At 40.5% G+C, this 15,397-nt stretch overlaps 1 protein-coding gene across 4 annotated transcripts in view; it reads left to right on the top strand.

The window, feature by feature from the left end:
• Positions 1 to 15,397, top strand: part of RIC3 (RIC3 acetylcholine receptor chaperone) — a gene marked incomplete at both ends in the record, with an annotated part of 40,730 nt that overhangs the window by 16,068 nt on the left and 9,265 nt on the right. The window contains 4 exons of one of the 4 annotated variants that reach the window (XM_084235530.1): positions 3,922 to 4,148; positions 5,029 to 5,101; positions 7,243 to 7,336; positions 14,131 to 14,279. The exons of 1 other annotated variant lie outside the window; for it this stretch is intronic. In XM_084235530.1, coding sequence (XP_084091656.1) covers positions 3,922 to 4,148; positions 5,029 to 5,101; positions 7,243 to 7,336; positions 14,131 to 14,279 — 543 coding nt within the window. The remainder of the gene's footprint in view (positions 1 to 3,921; positions 4,149 to 5,028; positions 5,102 to 7,242; positions 7,337 to 14,130; positions 14,280 to 15,397) is intronic. 2 more of the 4 variants (XM_084235527.1, XM_084235528.1) reach the window with 2 other exon arrangements.

Raw genomic sequence — 15,397 nt, 5'->3', positions numbered from 1 at the left:
TGAAGACTGTTTCTTCTGAGTTTTATAGTTTTAGCTCTCATTAGGCCTCTGATTCATTTTGAATTAATGTTTAAAAATTGAATATGGTATGAGCTGGGGGTCCAACTTCTTTCTTTTGCAAGTGGAGGTTTATTTGTTCCCATGCTGTTTGTTGAAAGACTTGGTGGATTTTAAGGTCCTTCTCACTCTGAAGATTCTATAATGTTTTGTAGTATATTGGTTTGATATTGTCTAAACAGGTAAACAGTCAGAATTTCATGAGATGGTCATTTTTTTCCATGAATACATTGTGTCTAAAAACAGATATTGCCACTAGTCTTTTAACCGTTTCTTCTAGACTTCTCAGTTGCCTTTTCTATCTTCCTTTGACTTCTGTGGTTTGACTTTTTACTGGTTTGCTCTGGTTCTCTTTGGAGGTTTTCTTCCTCTTTTCCACATAAGTATATATATCCTTCCAACCTTTTTGGTATGGAAACTATTTATGCACTTAATTTTAACTAGCTTTGTCACTTTACGTAGCTTACAGTTTTTGTTTTTTTTAAAGATTTCTTTTTATTTATGCATACAAGAACTGATGTGTAGGCCAGAGGTGTGGGGAGTGAGAGGATTCACCAGAGACATAGTGGGGAGCAGAACAGGCAGATCTACTGAAATATACTGCTGAGGGGAGCAGCGGGTGAGACAGGAGAGGTCTGTGCCCCATGTAGGTTAGCTTCCTGGCCTGGGATTGAACACATGCCTCAGAGGCCGAGGATAGCTTGATAGCAGTGAGACTTTAATCCCTGAGCCACCAGGGAGGTCCAGCTTAGAGTTTCTTAAACCTAACTATAGTTGACAATAAAAATTTCCTCTGAATGTGAGAGTGACACCTGGAATTTAGTATCTGAAAAATGTGTATTTAATCTTCCCCAAACCATAGCTCTCCCAGTTTCTTCATTGTCTTCTCTTAAACTCCTAAACTTGGAATTTTCTGATCCACCCTGCCTTTATCTTTGTATTCTGTTCAATATTAAATGATGCTGAATATGATGTAATAAGATCCCTGGACGTACCCTTCCCTCTTTACAGCTGTAGCCAGGCTCTTGCACCTCACAGCTGAATGGCTGCCTTTTGGCTGGTTTCCCAGGCTTTGGTTACCTTCTGGTAAGGCCCTAACTCAACTCCTAGATTAATCTTCCCCCGGGACCCTTCTGTTATGTCACTCCCTGACCTTAGACCCCGTAGTATCAACTTTATACACCATGGATTAGCATCTAAACTCCTCCTCCTCGTCCCATTCCTCATCTGTTTTTTCCCTGAATGGTGCTCCATAATGCCAGTTAGACTGACTTAGTCTTTATTCTTATTTCTTTGTTCTCAACCCTTTCTCATTGCACACACACTTCTTTCTTTGTGGTGTGCTTTTGCTTCTCGCGCTGCTCAGTCTCATTCTCAATTATTGAAACCTTTTCTCTCCTTCCCCCCACTTTTTTTCTGTGTGATTCTTTCACTGTTTAGACATTTAGTTTGTTAGTAATAAGGTTCATGATATCCTGCACTTTTTTGTTTCGGTTGTACTACTTTTTAAAAGCATTGTCCCATGGGGGAACTATCCTATCTCGGTTATGCCTCTTTTTCTTTCCCACCTACAGCACAGAGCCCTGAACATAATAGCTGCCAATAAATCTTCCTGGCTGACAGATCAATACAAGTTTTGGGGGGGAGATATGTAATGTTTAGCATCACCATTTTTCAGTTTTAGAAATGCAAAACAATGCCTTTGTGCCATTAACTGGCTTTAATTTTTTATTTTTTGGTTTCATGCCAAATTTTGAAGACCATGTCCTTACGATAATACTGTGACGTTCAATAGCACATTACAACAAATATTAAATCTAGTTTATTACACTATGCACCTGTTATAGCAGCGTCTCCCAAGAGAAAGGTTAGCTTCTTGGATGCTGGCTGGGCATTTTTGGAAGGTGCACTATAGCCTTAAAGCCAGTATCACCTTTTAATAGGTTAAGGTCCCCTGACAATCAATAGCAACAGTCACCAGCACCCCCCATAGGAGTGATGGCCTGATTTCCTTCTCCTGTCTGAAGCTGTGCTTCTGTCCACAACCTTAAATGTCGACACCCTTCTTTCTATAACTTCCATGTCACCCAAAGTCTGCACCCAGAGGGAAAGGAGGGGGCAGTAGTGGCGTATGGCTGCAGAGGACACAGGGCAGGAGGCAGCTTCCACATGGCTCGTGGGCTTCCCTGCTGCCCACCCCCAGCCTTTCTTTCCTTAGGAGCAGAACGTTGCCTTAAAGATAGTCCTTAGATCATAGTTCCTTCTTGGCGCCATCAGCACACACTTCCTTTATTTTTTTAATTTGTAACCTTTAACCTTCAGTGTCTGTGCCAGCCCACTGTGCATATCACCCCGTGCATATCACCCCATTCTGAAATGTTTGTTTCAGGCCTCAAAGCTATATGGTGTAATTACGTTGTGACTTCAGCGTCCATACTGGTCTTTTCTTACAGTACGTGTTTTTATGATCTATTCATGTTGCTGTCAGCACATCTAATGTGTGATTTCTAAAAACTACCCATATTTTGTATCATTTTCATTTTGATTTTCCACTCTTTGTTGTGGAAATCAAAGTTACTTCAGGCTCCCTGCTACATCATCATCACAGCAAACATTCTCACACAGGTCTATAAAGTCTGTAATTTGGATTTGGATATAGACAGTTTTATATGAAAACATCTTGGACTTTATCCCCCAGGCTGGTGTCCCTGGATTACGAGGCACAAAGTATCACTCAGCATAGCCAGATCACTTAGCAGAACAGCCATGTTCCTTTATTCTCCTGCCCCCGGTGCATGAGAGTTTTGCCTCCTCCCGTCTTTGCCAACCCTTGCTGTTACCCACCTTTCTCATTTTTGCCCTTTTGATAGGGATAAGTGTGATCTCATTGCTTTAATTTGTATTTTACCTGTTGGTTTTGCTTTGCATTTGATCATCTCTTTATATTCTTGTTAACCACTTAAACTTCTCTTTCTGTGATTTCCCTACTCATTTCTTTTGGCCATTTTTCTGCTGGATTGCCTATAAAGTTCGCATTGTCTCACAGGATCCTTGTCCATTCTAGATACTTAATTCCTTGCCAATTTTAGATATTGTGAAAGCTGCTTCTGTCCTGTATCTTTACATTCTTTGTTAAATAGATATTCATAAATTTGTTTTCAAACCCAACAGTTTTTCACTGTATAGCTTAGCTTGTATTTTTAGTATGTCTGTGAAGTCTGTTTCCCAGTATGTTCTGTCCTCTCCTGTTATCTCCCAGTGATTTTTTTTTTTTTCCCCACACAACTCTGTGTACATGGCCTTGTGGAGAGAGATCTTTCCTTTCTCATCTGTGGCTCTCAGGAGGCTTGGCATTTGGTGTTAATGTTTGGCTGCTTCTGATGGAAGGAAAAAATGGCAAGAAAATCAATGCACTCTCTTTTCTCTAAGCTGTGCTCTTCTGCTCAGAGAAGAGCCTCTGTGACGCTGTCTGTACTGCGTAAGTCCTGTCTGCTGAGCCAGAGGGTTGGGAAGGGGTGCATACCTACCAAGCAAGTACGCAAAATCTTTCCCTAAGGAATTTGGAAACACTAATCTCTGTTGGCCTCTTGAAAGTCACACGAATTTAGGAGTTTGGGGGTGACCATCTTCCTCCATGTTCACATAAAAAGAATCTTACAGAAATGATCTGCAGGGAAGGAAAGAGGGAGATAGGCACAGAGGGGGAAAAGCCTTATGACCCCACAGAGATGGAAAAAGACTGAAACAGAATGTGAGAGTAACTGTCCTGAATTCTGTTACTTACACCTCAGGATAGGAGGTGTTTTAATAATGGCCACATTTAAAACAGAAGGAATAAAGTCTGATTAATTTTTTATTTCTCAGGAAAGTTGGGCCGATTCCCACCTCTGATGCATCATCACCAGGCACCCTTGGATGGCCAGACCCCTGGGGCTCGTTTCCAGAGGTCTCACCTTTCGGAGGCCTTCACAAAGGCCAAGGCAGCAGGGGGAGGAGTTGGAGGAGGAGGCAGTGGAAGAGGCCTGATGGGGCAGATTATTCCAATCTATGGTTTCGGGATATTTTTATATATATTGTACATTCTATTTAAGGTAAGTGGAATCCCCTTGTTTATATTACATCAATGAATTTCTAATATAATAAAAAATTATTTTCAACATTGAAACGATCCAGTTAATAAAATCTCTAAGAATTAAAATGACTGCTCCCAGAACTCACAACTGAAAATTCAGAAGCAAGATTTGAACCTGATCTTCTAGTTGCTAATTTAGTGAGCACTTGACTTCAAAGTCTGTCCATACCCACTGCCAATTTTTTTTTTTTTTTGGACTAAGCATCCTTGCAAGCTGAAAAGACACAAAAATATTCTAAGACCTTTATTTTTAGGATTGGCACAGTGATTTACAAGTAGCCACCATGAGCTCAAATAATGACTATACCATTTGCACTCTGTCCTCCCCCAGGAAAGTGCTGTTTTTATCATCTCCAGTAATTCTCTTGCAACAGAACCACCAAGCACTAAAACCAAGTCTGATACTTTCTAGTTCTGGGGAAGCAGATTCCAAATTAAGATTCACTTCTGGGCAGACTTTGGCAGGTCATGGGCCTAAGCACTGGAATTGGAGAGAGAAGCTTCACTTTGCCCTCCTAACTAGAATAAGACATGAGCTCCTTCTGGCCCAGGAGATTCTCTGGCAGTCCAAGCTGAGTCTGAGAATGCCCTGGGGGCTGCATGTGCCCCTTTTAGAGAAAATTTTTCACTTGTGTCTTGATTATTTTTTTATTTAGATACTTTCCCTGGGCTGTTTGGTTACTTTGTTGTATTGTTTGCTTTTGTTTTGTTTTGTTGGTGAAATTTTTCTCCAGTGTTGCTGTTTGATTTATGATTTAATTTTTTCATTTTTTATGAGGGGTTCCATGACTTTGAGGTTCTGAGTTGCTGTTGATGTCTGTACTCCCTTCACTTCTCAGCTCTCAAAGGGGAAAGCTGCAGAGGCTCGGAGCTGCTCTATCACCTTGCCTGGAAATGCCCACAGGAAAATTAGTAAGTGCCTCTTTCAAGGCTTGAGTCAGACAGCGCTATTAAAGCAAGAGACAGTCTGTAGGTATGTCTTCAAAGCATTTCTCAAAAGCTATGCCAAGTTAATCTGATCCCTGAATTCTGGGAATTCACAAAAGTTTCCATATTGAAGTTAGATTTGCATGGCAAAGATAGTTAGAAAAAGTATAAGAACGTGCATTCACTTTTTTATATAGGCAAATTTGTATTTACATTTGGATTGGGTTACTTCTCATTTCCAGAACTCAGATTATTTGTAGCAAATATCTTTATTTCTGAGAGGAAAACTGAGAGAGATCAAGTCCTTGCCAGAATCAGTCAGTAGATCTAGGGATAGAGTTTTAACACTTCTGACTCTTGAAAAATGGTCATCGAATATTTATTGACCAACTAGAGTATTCTTTGCTCTCTGGAGAAATGAAATGTGTATGGCATGGTCCTTCCCTGTAAAAGTGTATCATCTAGAGTGGATGTCAGGAAAAGTAACTTGTGGAAACTTTACTATTAGAAAGAAAGGACAGCTTTAAGGGAAATCACATCTAGCTGGCTGGCTGTGGAGGAGGGCCTGTCACATAGAATGGCCTGGGTAAATATAGCCTGACATAGCTATAGCTATGAGAGAGAAGGCCTAAAAAATAGGTAGGTTAACTCATAGTGATGAAGGTCTCATCACTGTGAGGCCTCCTCAGAAGTTTTTAAATAAAAGCCAAATGAAGTGAGACTTACTCCTGGCTTCTGCATGGAAATAGATATCCCAGTCACAATTCTGCATCCTTTGGGGAATCTTAAATATTCAAGGAATTCTTTAAGAAAGATGCGGTGTCCCTTTAAAAAAAAAAAAAGATTTATTTATTTATTTATACAAGCACTGGGTACAGTCAGAAGCATGGGTGGGTGAGAGAATTCACCAGAGCCAGCACGGGGAACAGAACAGGCAGACTGACATAGTACACTGCTGAGGGGAGCAGCAGGCGTGGCAGGAGAGGTCTGCGCGCCATGTGGGACCCTCGCCGGTGGCCAGGGATCGAACCAGCGCTGCAGCGGCTGCGGGCAGCTTAGCAGCCCAGTGCTCAACCACTGCGCCACCAGGGAGGCCCCGATGCTATGTCCTTAATAGCGATAGTGTCTAATCAATAGTGCTGATAAATGCATAAGTAAAATAATTTCAAAGATTTGAGGATGCTTTAAAGAGTAACACATTTTGAAAGTTGTCATTTAATGCATTTAAAACGAAAGTAAATAAAATGAATTCCTAAGAGCAACTGCTTTTATAATGTAGTAGCAGTTACATCAGCTTCTTATTCTTCAAATTTTAATCACATTGGTAAAAGTATTAAAAGGCCTTTGAAATACTACATTTTGCAATGACCCTCTAAATGGGTAGAAGGATGCTTAGGTGTAAAATAGAAAAACTGTTGATTATCTGCATTGTGAACATTTTATTTTCCTACTTTAAAGTTCATTTCATGTGATGACTGCTTTATTTTTCTGTTCCACTTTTGGGGTCTTAATGTTAATTTCAATAGGTAGATAGGCTCACTACTGACCCTTGTTGAGAAAACTGCTCTGGGAGGCAAGGTTACCCCACATTACTCCAGGTGACTTGGGTAGAAAGCCTTGGGCAGGGAGATCTTAGTCATAGTTTAAGGTTTTATCTATTATAGATGCTTAAAATTTTAACTTGTTTTTCAGGTATGTTTTTAAACCTTTAGCTGCAGGTGAAATATTGCTTATTTCAAGATCTTTACTCCTTTTCTAAAGTGTCTTATACAGTTGGTAGTTTGATCTTAAACATCATCTGGATTAAAAAGTGTTTATTTTCTTTAGTTCTTTTTGGGTGACTGGGGGGGTATGCCTTTACTCTTATGTCTTTTCTTTACCTTGTCCTGCTGTATTTCCATGTGTGTGAGAGCAATTTGTTCATCACTAACTTACATGTATCCTTTAGGTCTTGGTGCCTATACCTCACTTCCCTTTTCCTCTGGATTGGATAAGTAGGACAGACTCTCAGTTTCTGAGTCTCAGAACCAGCCTGTATTATTGTAGTGTCATAACGAGCTGTGTTTCATAAAAAAGGTTGGGGAGTTTTACATATTGTGGTTCTCAGATTGATGTTTGTTTTCCAGCCAATTTTGAGCTTGTTCAACTGCAAGAAAAACTGAAAGAGACAGAGGAAGCCATGGAAAGATTAATCAACAGAGTGGGGCCTAATGGTGAGAGGTAGGTTTTCACATAACAGGACTCCTTCCTACTTGAGAAAATCCAAAAATTGCTTTTCTTTGATTTATGAGTCATTAATATTTTCATTTTATGTAATTGTCAACTTAATTTACTTCTCACTTATTTAGCACTTCCACATATCAAGCAGTCTCAGTTGTCCAAAGTATATGTTCAGTGTCATGGACATTTACTGTGAGTAAATTTATGAGTAACTCCTGCAGGCCAAAATGACCAGGTTTTAAGAAAGACAATTTCTTCTCTTTTTTTAGGTGAACTAAGATCATTAAATATTGGGCTTTCTATATGAGACACAATGAGAGAAGAGAGCAAATACGACATTTTGTGTTGACTATGCCAGCACAAACTTAGGTGTGTAATAGGTGTCAGGACCTAACTAGCCTTCTTGATACCCTGCAGGGAGACATACTCCTCTTGCTATAGGATCTCAAAGGGCAGCTTTTGGAGGTTGATGAAGTGGTAGCAACTATGAAAACATGGATGTAGGAAGGCCAGGGAGGAAACACCAGATGTGAGATTAGAACAAAGAGAGATTTAGTTTCACTTAGGCCTTCTGTGTGAAACTGGAGGAAGAACTGGGGGTGAGTGGCAAAGTCCCCTGCAGGGGAAGTATTGAAAGGCCCTTCCTGTAGCCCTGCAGGCAATGGAGTCTTTGCCCCAGAAAACCCTGCCTCCCACTTGGTAGACCCAACTCCTGAGTCTTTGAGTAAGAAGCCACATGAAAATATTTTCTCACTATTTTTCACCACTGTTCAGACTTCTTCCCTCAGATAAAATGACCCCGTCATCTAACGCTAACCATCGAATACCACAACCCCTAACTACTATGGGTCCCCTTTGGGCTAGACTTCTCCCTGTTTTCTATGCGAAGCAGTAGTTTTTCACTACCCTGTAGCTAGAGTTGTGCCACTTAGTTGCTTCTGGACCCACAGACCTAGTTCAAAGTATTTACTCCTTATAAGATGCTGACATGCAGCATCCTTGAGGACAAATAGATTCAAGACTGCCACATGGCAAAGATTGCATAAAACATTTTCCACAGTACCTCTCAGAAACCAGGGAGCACCTCTCCTCCCACTGAGGAGACTCTCTCCCAACGTTGTCATTTTTCTGTTGATAAAGATGTGGCCTGACACCTTTTATACTCACAGTTAGATCCTATAGAACGTCTGCCTTCAAACTGTAAGGGCTAGGTAGCCTCATGTTTTTACCTTGTTTTCCCTTTAATATTTACATTCTTTTTTTTTTTTTTAAAGATTATTTATTTATACAAGCACGGGGTACAGTCAGAAGCGTGGGAGGGTGAGAGAATTCACCAGAGCCAGAGCAGGGAGCAGAGCAGGCAGAAGGACCAAAGTACACTGCTGAGGGGAGCAGTGGGCGGCAGGAGAGGTCTGCGTGCCATGTGGGACCCTCCTCTGGTGGCCGGGGAGCAGCCGGGGATCGAACCAGCGCTGCAGAGGCTGCGGGTAGCTTCGCAACCCAGCGCTCAACCGCTGCGCCACCGGGGAGGCCCTATTTACATTCTTAACTTCAGTATCTGTGGCATTTGTTCTTTTACATGTCTCAGTTTCTGTGATTATTAGAAGAACCTAAGATACCCCTATATTTTTCTGTCAGCTTAAGATCTTACCACATTTCCAGGTTTCTGGGTGGGGGGGAGGGTTCAAGGAGAGAATTTAACACAAAGAAGACATTTTCATTTAAAGCCTTCTAAATTCTTTTATATAATATTTATCCATAACTCAAGATTTTGTTTGAAACTTAATAAATGGACAATTTCTGAAACTTCACCTTAATGCTTATGTAAAAAACGAAATATGGGAAGATATTTTAACTTTTTTCTAACCCAGTCCTTTTCTACTCCATTTGCTAATCTTTCTTTACTTGATTTTAATTTTTAAATATATATATATTTACCCCCACTGCCATCCTTTGTACCCCCTTGTCTTTCCCTCTTAACCTTGGAGCCCTCAGCATGTTTACTGATGTCCACTAGTTTTTGAAAGTATTTTACATTGTTACATTGTCCACTGTCAAGCAATTGTTTTCTTATTTATTCCAACTTTGCTGGACATAATCCTCTCAAACTCCCTCCAGTTTGTTGAAAATAGCTGTTTCATCTTTTCTTAGGACTACGTAATATTCCACGGTGTGGGTATACCACATCATCTTGATCCAGTCATTTCAGTGGAAATGTAGGCTGCTTTCAGTTCCTACCTATTGTAAATTATGCTGCTGTGACTACTGTGGACATAGGGCTTTTTTTGTGTGGAGGTTTCATAGTCTTCGGATATATGCCCAAGTTGGGATTGCTGGATCATATGGCATTATTGTATTTCCATTTTTAGTTTTAAGGTAAATCTAGATTGCTTTCCATAATACTTGTAATAGTTTGGATTCTGAAGGGGAATTTTTTTTTGTATTTATAGAACTTTTCCCTGTGAGCAGTGTAAGTTTTGTCAACATTTTTAAATAATAAAGCCTCCTGGGAAGTTGATATTATCAGTATCCAGCCTAAGGACACAAAGACTAAGGAAAAGATCTAGGAATCGGAATTGATGTGTCTCCCCCCCTCTGTCCTTAGGGTCAGAAGAATTTCCTTCATGGAAATTGTAGATTCACCTCCTAAAAGCATGGGATTACTTGAGGGGAGAAGTTCGAGTGCAAACTCTGGCAGCAAATCACCTGGACAGGCAGGTTGAATATGTATGTAGGACTATAGATTTCTAGCGTTCATTGCTGTGATATAAACCCTTTGAAGACAAACTTCATCTGTTTGTTCACTGTGTTTACATAATAGTTGCCAAATAAGTACTTAATGTTGAAAATGAATATAGTTCACTTTTGATATAAGCATTTGTAGATTATCATGTTAGAACAATAAATCATGGCCATTCCCTAGTAAATCCTTCTTTTCATTTCCTAATCTCTGAACTCTATATAGAGTCTTACTGGATGCATCTCATAGATACTGACCCTCTGAAGGCTTTTGAGAAGAAATGTCATGATCTACTCGTGCTACGGAAAAATAAAGTTACATGTATAGAGGTGGCATGTCAGAATATTATTTAAAAAGTTTTAGCAAAAAGCAATTAATAGACTAGTAAGATGGAAAAGAGGAAGATTTTTAACAGGACTTCATGAAGGAAAAAATCACAGACTTCTATCAGGAGTCCTTGGTTGCAAGCAGCCAACCACAGGCAGCAAAATTTGGAAGGTCAAAAAGCAGAATTTATTGGAGGATAGTGGGTAGGTCACAATATCAAAGGTATAGCTGAAGATCAAGGTTTCAGAAAGACTGGGGATTTAGGGAACAGGAACAAATGAACAGGCCCTTCAACTGCTGCCAGGATGAATTAACAAGAAAAGTTTTCAGATCAGGTTTCACTGTGTTCAAGATCCAATTTTAGGAGAAAGTGCAGTTGGTTCCACTTGAGTCCTAGACCTGCATCACCAAACTAACCACTGCAGCTGAGGGACCACATGGCCACCCTGGGAAGAAAGAGGGGATGGAAGGCTTGATCCCAGCCTTTACTGTAAGTGGAAAAAGAGGTGGTTCTCCACAGGTAAATTACTAATTAAATAAGAACATGAAGAAGAAGAGATAGAGGAATTGGAGCTATACAGCCCAAATTAGAAGGAAGATTATGGCATCAACCAAGATAAAAATGATATAAGGGAGAGAAGCTATAAGGCTTTGGGTTAGGGATCATGGGTTCAGCCTTGTTTATAGTTGAGGTGTCATCAGAACATCCATATATAATACAGAACAACGATGGATATTTGTGCAGTAAAGAAAGAACAGAGGACATGCGTTTGGAAGTCAAATGGCTCAGGGTAAGAGGAAAAGGGTCTCGTGGAAAGTTGAGGAATATCCTTAAGGCATATCATACCATGTGGTGGCAGCCTGCAGTCTTTTGCTGACCTGAATTCTGTTCTGTGAATGGTGGTGTAAGAAACAATTTCATTCCCTCTGTGATTAAGGCTTAGATTCAGAATTTGATTCTTCTGGGTTTATGGAATTCAAAAGTCCAATGAGGTTATCTTCCACTTTCTTTATTTTTCTAACATCTTGGACTCTGTCATTCCCAGCCTCTCCTAGCCTGCCATTCATGTAGCTGCTCATGATGTTGGGCCAACTAGAAACTGGTTTGAAAGTTGAATTTAAGGTTTGTTCATGACAAACCTTCCTAATGGAAGTGCCCAGGAGATAAGAGGAGTTATGTGTAAAAAGTCTGAACTAGACAGACTTTGGACATCTGTGTAGAGTGATGGTTTAATCTGTAGTATGGGGTCACTTAGAGCACTATTGTAAGATGGAGGAATAGGATTGAGCCTTCAGGAAAATTGTTTTAAGAGGGAGGAAGAAGAAAGTGAGCCAGGATCAGAAATAAGAGGAAAAGGGTCTTAGGGAACAGGATTTAGGGAACTGGAATGGTTAAAGACTTGGGATGACCACACGTGTGTTAATAGCCAGGGGAGGACATTCAAGCAAACTGCCCACAGTACAGAGAAGTCAGAAAGAATGAAATATGAGAAAAAGACTTGGATTTGAGAGTAGAGTGGCACAAAAATTTTGGTAAAATGATGAATGGGAAGCCAAATTTTAGGGAGGTGGTAGAAAACGAGTGGAGAAGGATAGAGGCCAAACTAAATTAATCGAGCACTTAAAATGTACGTGGCACTGTGCCTGTGTTATGACCGTATCACTGCCCTCCAGGAGTTTAATACCAAGTCAAGACAATAAAGAATCCATGCAACATTCATTGTGCTACATAAAGTGGGCCATGATTAATTGCCTGATGCATGGTATGGAAATTGAGAGTACACAAGATGTAAAACAGGGCACTTTGCTTTGGAATTCTTAGAGAAAGTTTCTCTCGGTTTTTGCTTCTCCTAACCGAGACATCCCTCTTTTAATTAAGGGTTCTGATTTTTCCATGAGTTAGGAAACAGAGAATCAAGACTGTTTCCTTCAGGGAAAAATCAGAATGCACTTAGCGCAGTCCAAAAAAGTAATGTGCAGACTGTGGGCAAGAACTTTGTGATAAGCATATAGTGTCTTCTGGCTGGGCCCCCAGCTGCCCCAGCAGCTTTCCGCAAAGTGGATTGTTATAAGAATTAGGGGTTATGTGGAGCAACGAGCAGTTATGACATCAGGACTCCTGTGCTGGAGGACTCCTGTGGGAAGAGTAGACTTGCAAGAGGCCCAATAAATATCATATTTTTAGCTGAATATCTTGCAAAAAGGTGACTTTGATGCCATTTAGTGTCAAAGTGGAACTCCTGGTGTTTTTAATTTTCCTCCCAGTGAGGTCTGAAACTGCTATAACTTCACTGTCATCAGTCATATCTTAAGTTCTTTTTCCCTCAGACATAAGGCTGAAGTTTATTAGGCTAAATACAGTGGCTGAGGACTGGCTGATTGGAGAAATAGATGGCACATCCACACGGCTGGCACAGAACTTAGCATTTTTCCCTCATGAGTGTAGTATTGACTTTGAGTTCTTTGGGGTTTTAAGAGCATAAATGGCCTCGTCAAATCTGCTATTGTATAAAACTCGTCCCAGAGCAGCGTTCTCAGTTTTCTGCGTAGGGCCTTATCTGCCCTACCCTGGACATCTGGGTAGAGTGATGGTTTAATCTGTAGTACAGAGTCAATTTCTTGAGGGCATGACTGTAAGAGGGAGAAATAGGATTGAGCCTTTCAAAGAAAATAGTCACACTCTTAACCTTGAGCCACTCTTACTTTTGCAGTTATTTGCCCAGATCCACACAGCCAAGTTAGGATGAAACAGCTTTTTTTCAACCGTGGATGGACCTTGAGCACTGTGCTTCAGGATTTGCACAGGATGCTGTCACAAGGCCAGAGACTTTAGAGTGCTGACACCAGCTAGCCAGCCCTTTGAATTAAGAGTTTGAGTCCTATTCAGAAAAACAGAACTCTCACTTGGGACCAGTTTTATACAATAGCAGCATTTAACAGAGGCCATTTATGCTCTTAAAAACCCAAAGTCATTTCCCTCATTATATTCATGTTTTCTTGTACCACTTTAAACATATAAGGCATATTTATAGCAACTTTTGAACAGTCTTGACTACTGATCTTATCTGTTTCAAGTGATTATTTTTTCTTGTAAGTCCCTTTTTGCAAGATAAATTTTGATATGCTAATGGATACTGTAAATGTATAAATCCCCTTCTGTGGGCCTCACTTTCCCCAATTTCTCTGGCCTAGATGATTGATCGCAGCGATCCAATTGATAATTTAGGATATAGCTTTATTTCTGAACATGTAGACTAACCCTGAAGCATCTAAGGTTGGCCTCATAGCATATTTTTCACTAGTTGAGGCTAATGGCCCAGCACACTTTTCCTTTTGATGGCCTTGCTTTAGAGAAAAGTGCCTTGCAGTAAATGAAGTAATGTAACAGTGAAATTGCTTGGCGATTTGAGAATCCAAGCAGAGAGGTATATTAAAAGCACACTGAACAGAGTCACCTGAAACATCTGGGGACTGATCCCAGAATTCACGCTAACTCATTGTGGGACTGCAGGCAAATATTTGATCTATTCTGGGCCTTCATTTTCCCATTTATAGGATCAAAACATTGACCTTAACACATCCAGTTGCCAACTATGCAACTCCAGGATCAGTTCCTGGAATAATTATCTGCTGCTTTTGGACTTCTAGGAGACAGGTCTTAGCGATGTTTATGTTCTCTGCCTTTGAGTATTTACACTAAGTGGCTGGACTGTCTTCTGTCTCTAAGCAGAGCACACACCGTGACTTCTGACCAAGAAAAACGGTTACTGCATCAGCTCCGAGAAATCACCAGGGTTATGAAACAAGGAAAATTCATTGACAGACCCACTCCAGAGAAAGAAGCTGAGGAGGCCCCTTACATGGAGGACTGGGAAGGTAAACAACATCTTTTCATTCCTTTGTCAGCCCAGAAAAGAGATGTTACACATATTTTAAAGAACAGCTTTATTGGTGAGATATAGTATATATGACAAAATTCACCAATTTTAAGTGTACAGTTAGAAGACTTTTGACAAATATAGAGCTGTGTAATCATCCCAGTCATAATACGGAAGATTGCCATCACTTCAGAAAGTTCCCTCCCCCTTTGTACCTGCTCTTGATTTCCTGGCAAAAGAACTGCTTTGTGGCCCTATAGGTTGGCCTTTTCTATATAAATGGATCATATGGCACATGCTCTTTGTTTTTGGCTTCTATGATTTACTGTAATGCTTTTGAGAGTCATGTGTTGAGTATATCAGTTTTCTGTAATTACTGTGTAATATTCTGTTGTATGGCTATATCATTGTCTCTATTCACCAGTTTGGAAACATTTGGGTTTGTTTCCAGCTTTAGGCTATTACGAATCAAGCCGCTATAAACTTTCATGTGCAAGTCTTGGTTTGGATATGTATTTATAATTCTTTTGAGTATATACCTGGGGATGGGTTTTATGGTTAAGTATGTTTAACTATTAGAAATTGAAGTGGCTCTGCCATTTCACCATCCCATCAGCAGTTTTTAAGATTTATTTATTCATGCATATAAGAACCCAGGGTACAGGCCAGATGTGCAGGAGGGTGAGAGGATTCACCAGAGACAGAGTGGGGAACAGAACAGGCAGATCTACTGAAACACTCTGTTGAGGGGAGCAACAGGTGAGAAAGGAGAGGTCTGGTACGCCATGTGGGTGTCTCCCCAGCCGGCCGGGATCAAACCCGCACTGCAGAGGCTGCAGATAGCTTCATGGCACTGCACTCAACCACCTGCGCCACCAGGGAGGCCCCATCAGCAGTGTTTGAGAATTGGAGTTACTCCTAACTCCATGTGGAAGTTAACTCCTTCCTAACACTTGGCGGTGTCAGTCTTTTAAATATTAGCTTTTCTAGTTATAGTTGTATCTCAGTTGTGATTTGATTTGCATTCCCCAAATGTCTGATGATATTGAATACCTTTTCATGTGTTTGCCATCCGTATATCTCTGGCAAAGCATCTGTTCACATTGTTTGCCATGT

The sequence above is a fragment of the Talpa europaea genome (genome assembly GCF_964194135.1).
Source record: "Talpa europaea genome assembly, chromosome: 1".
Classification (NCBI taxonomy): domain Eukaryota; kingdom Metazoa; phylum Chordata; class Mammalia; order Eulipotyphla; family Talpidae; genus Talpa; species Talpa europaea.
The sequence above is the reverse complement of the archived record's forward strand: the minus strand, read 5'-3'. Positions and strand labels throughout refer to the sequence as shown.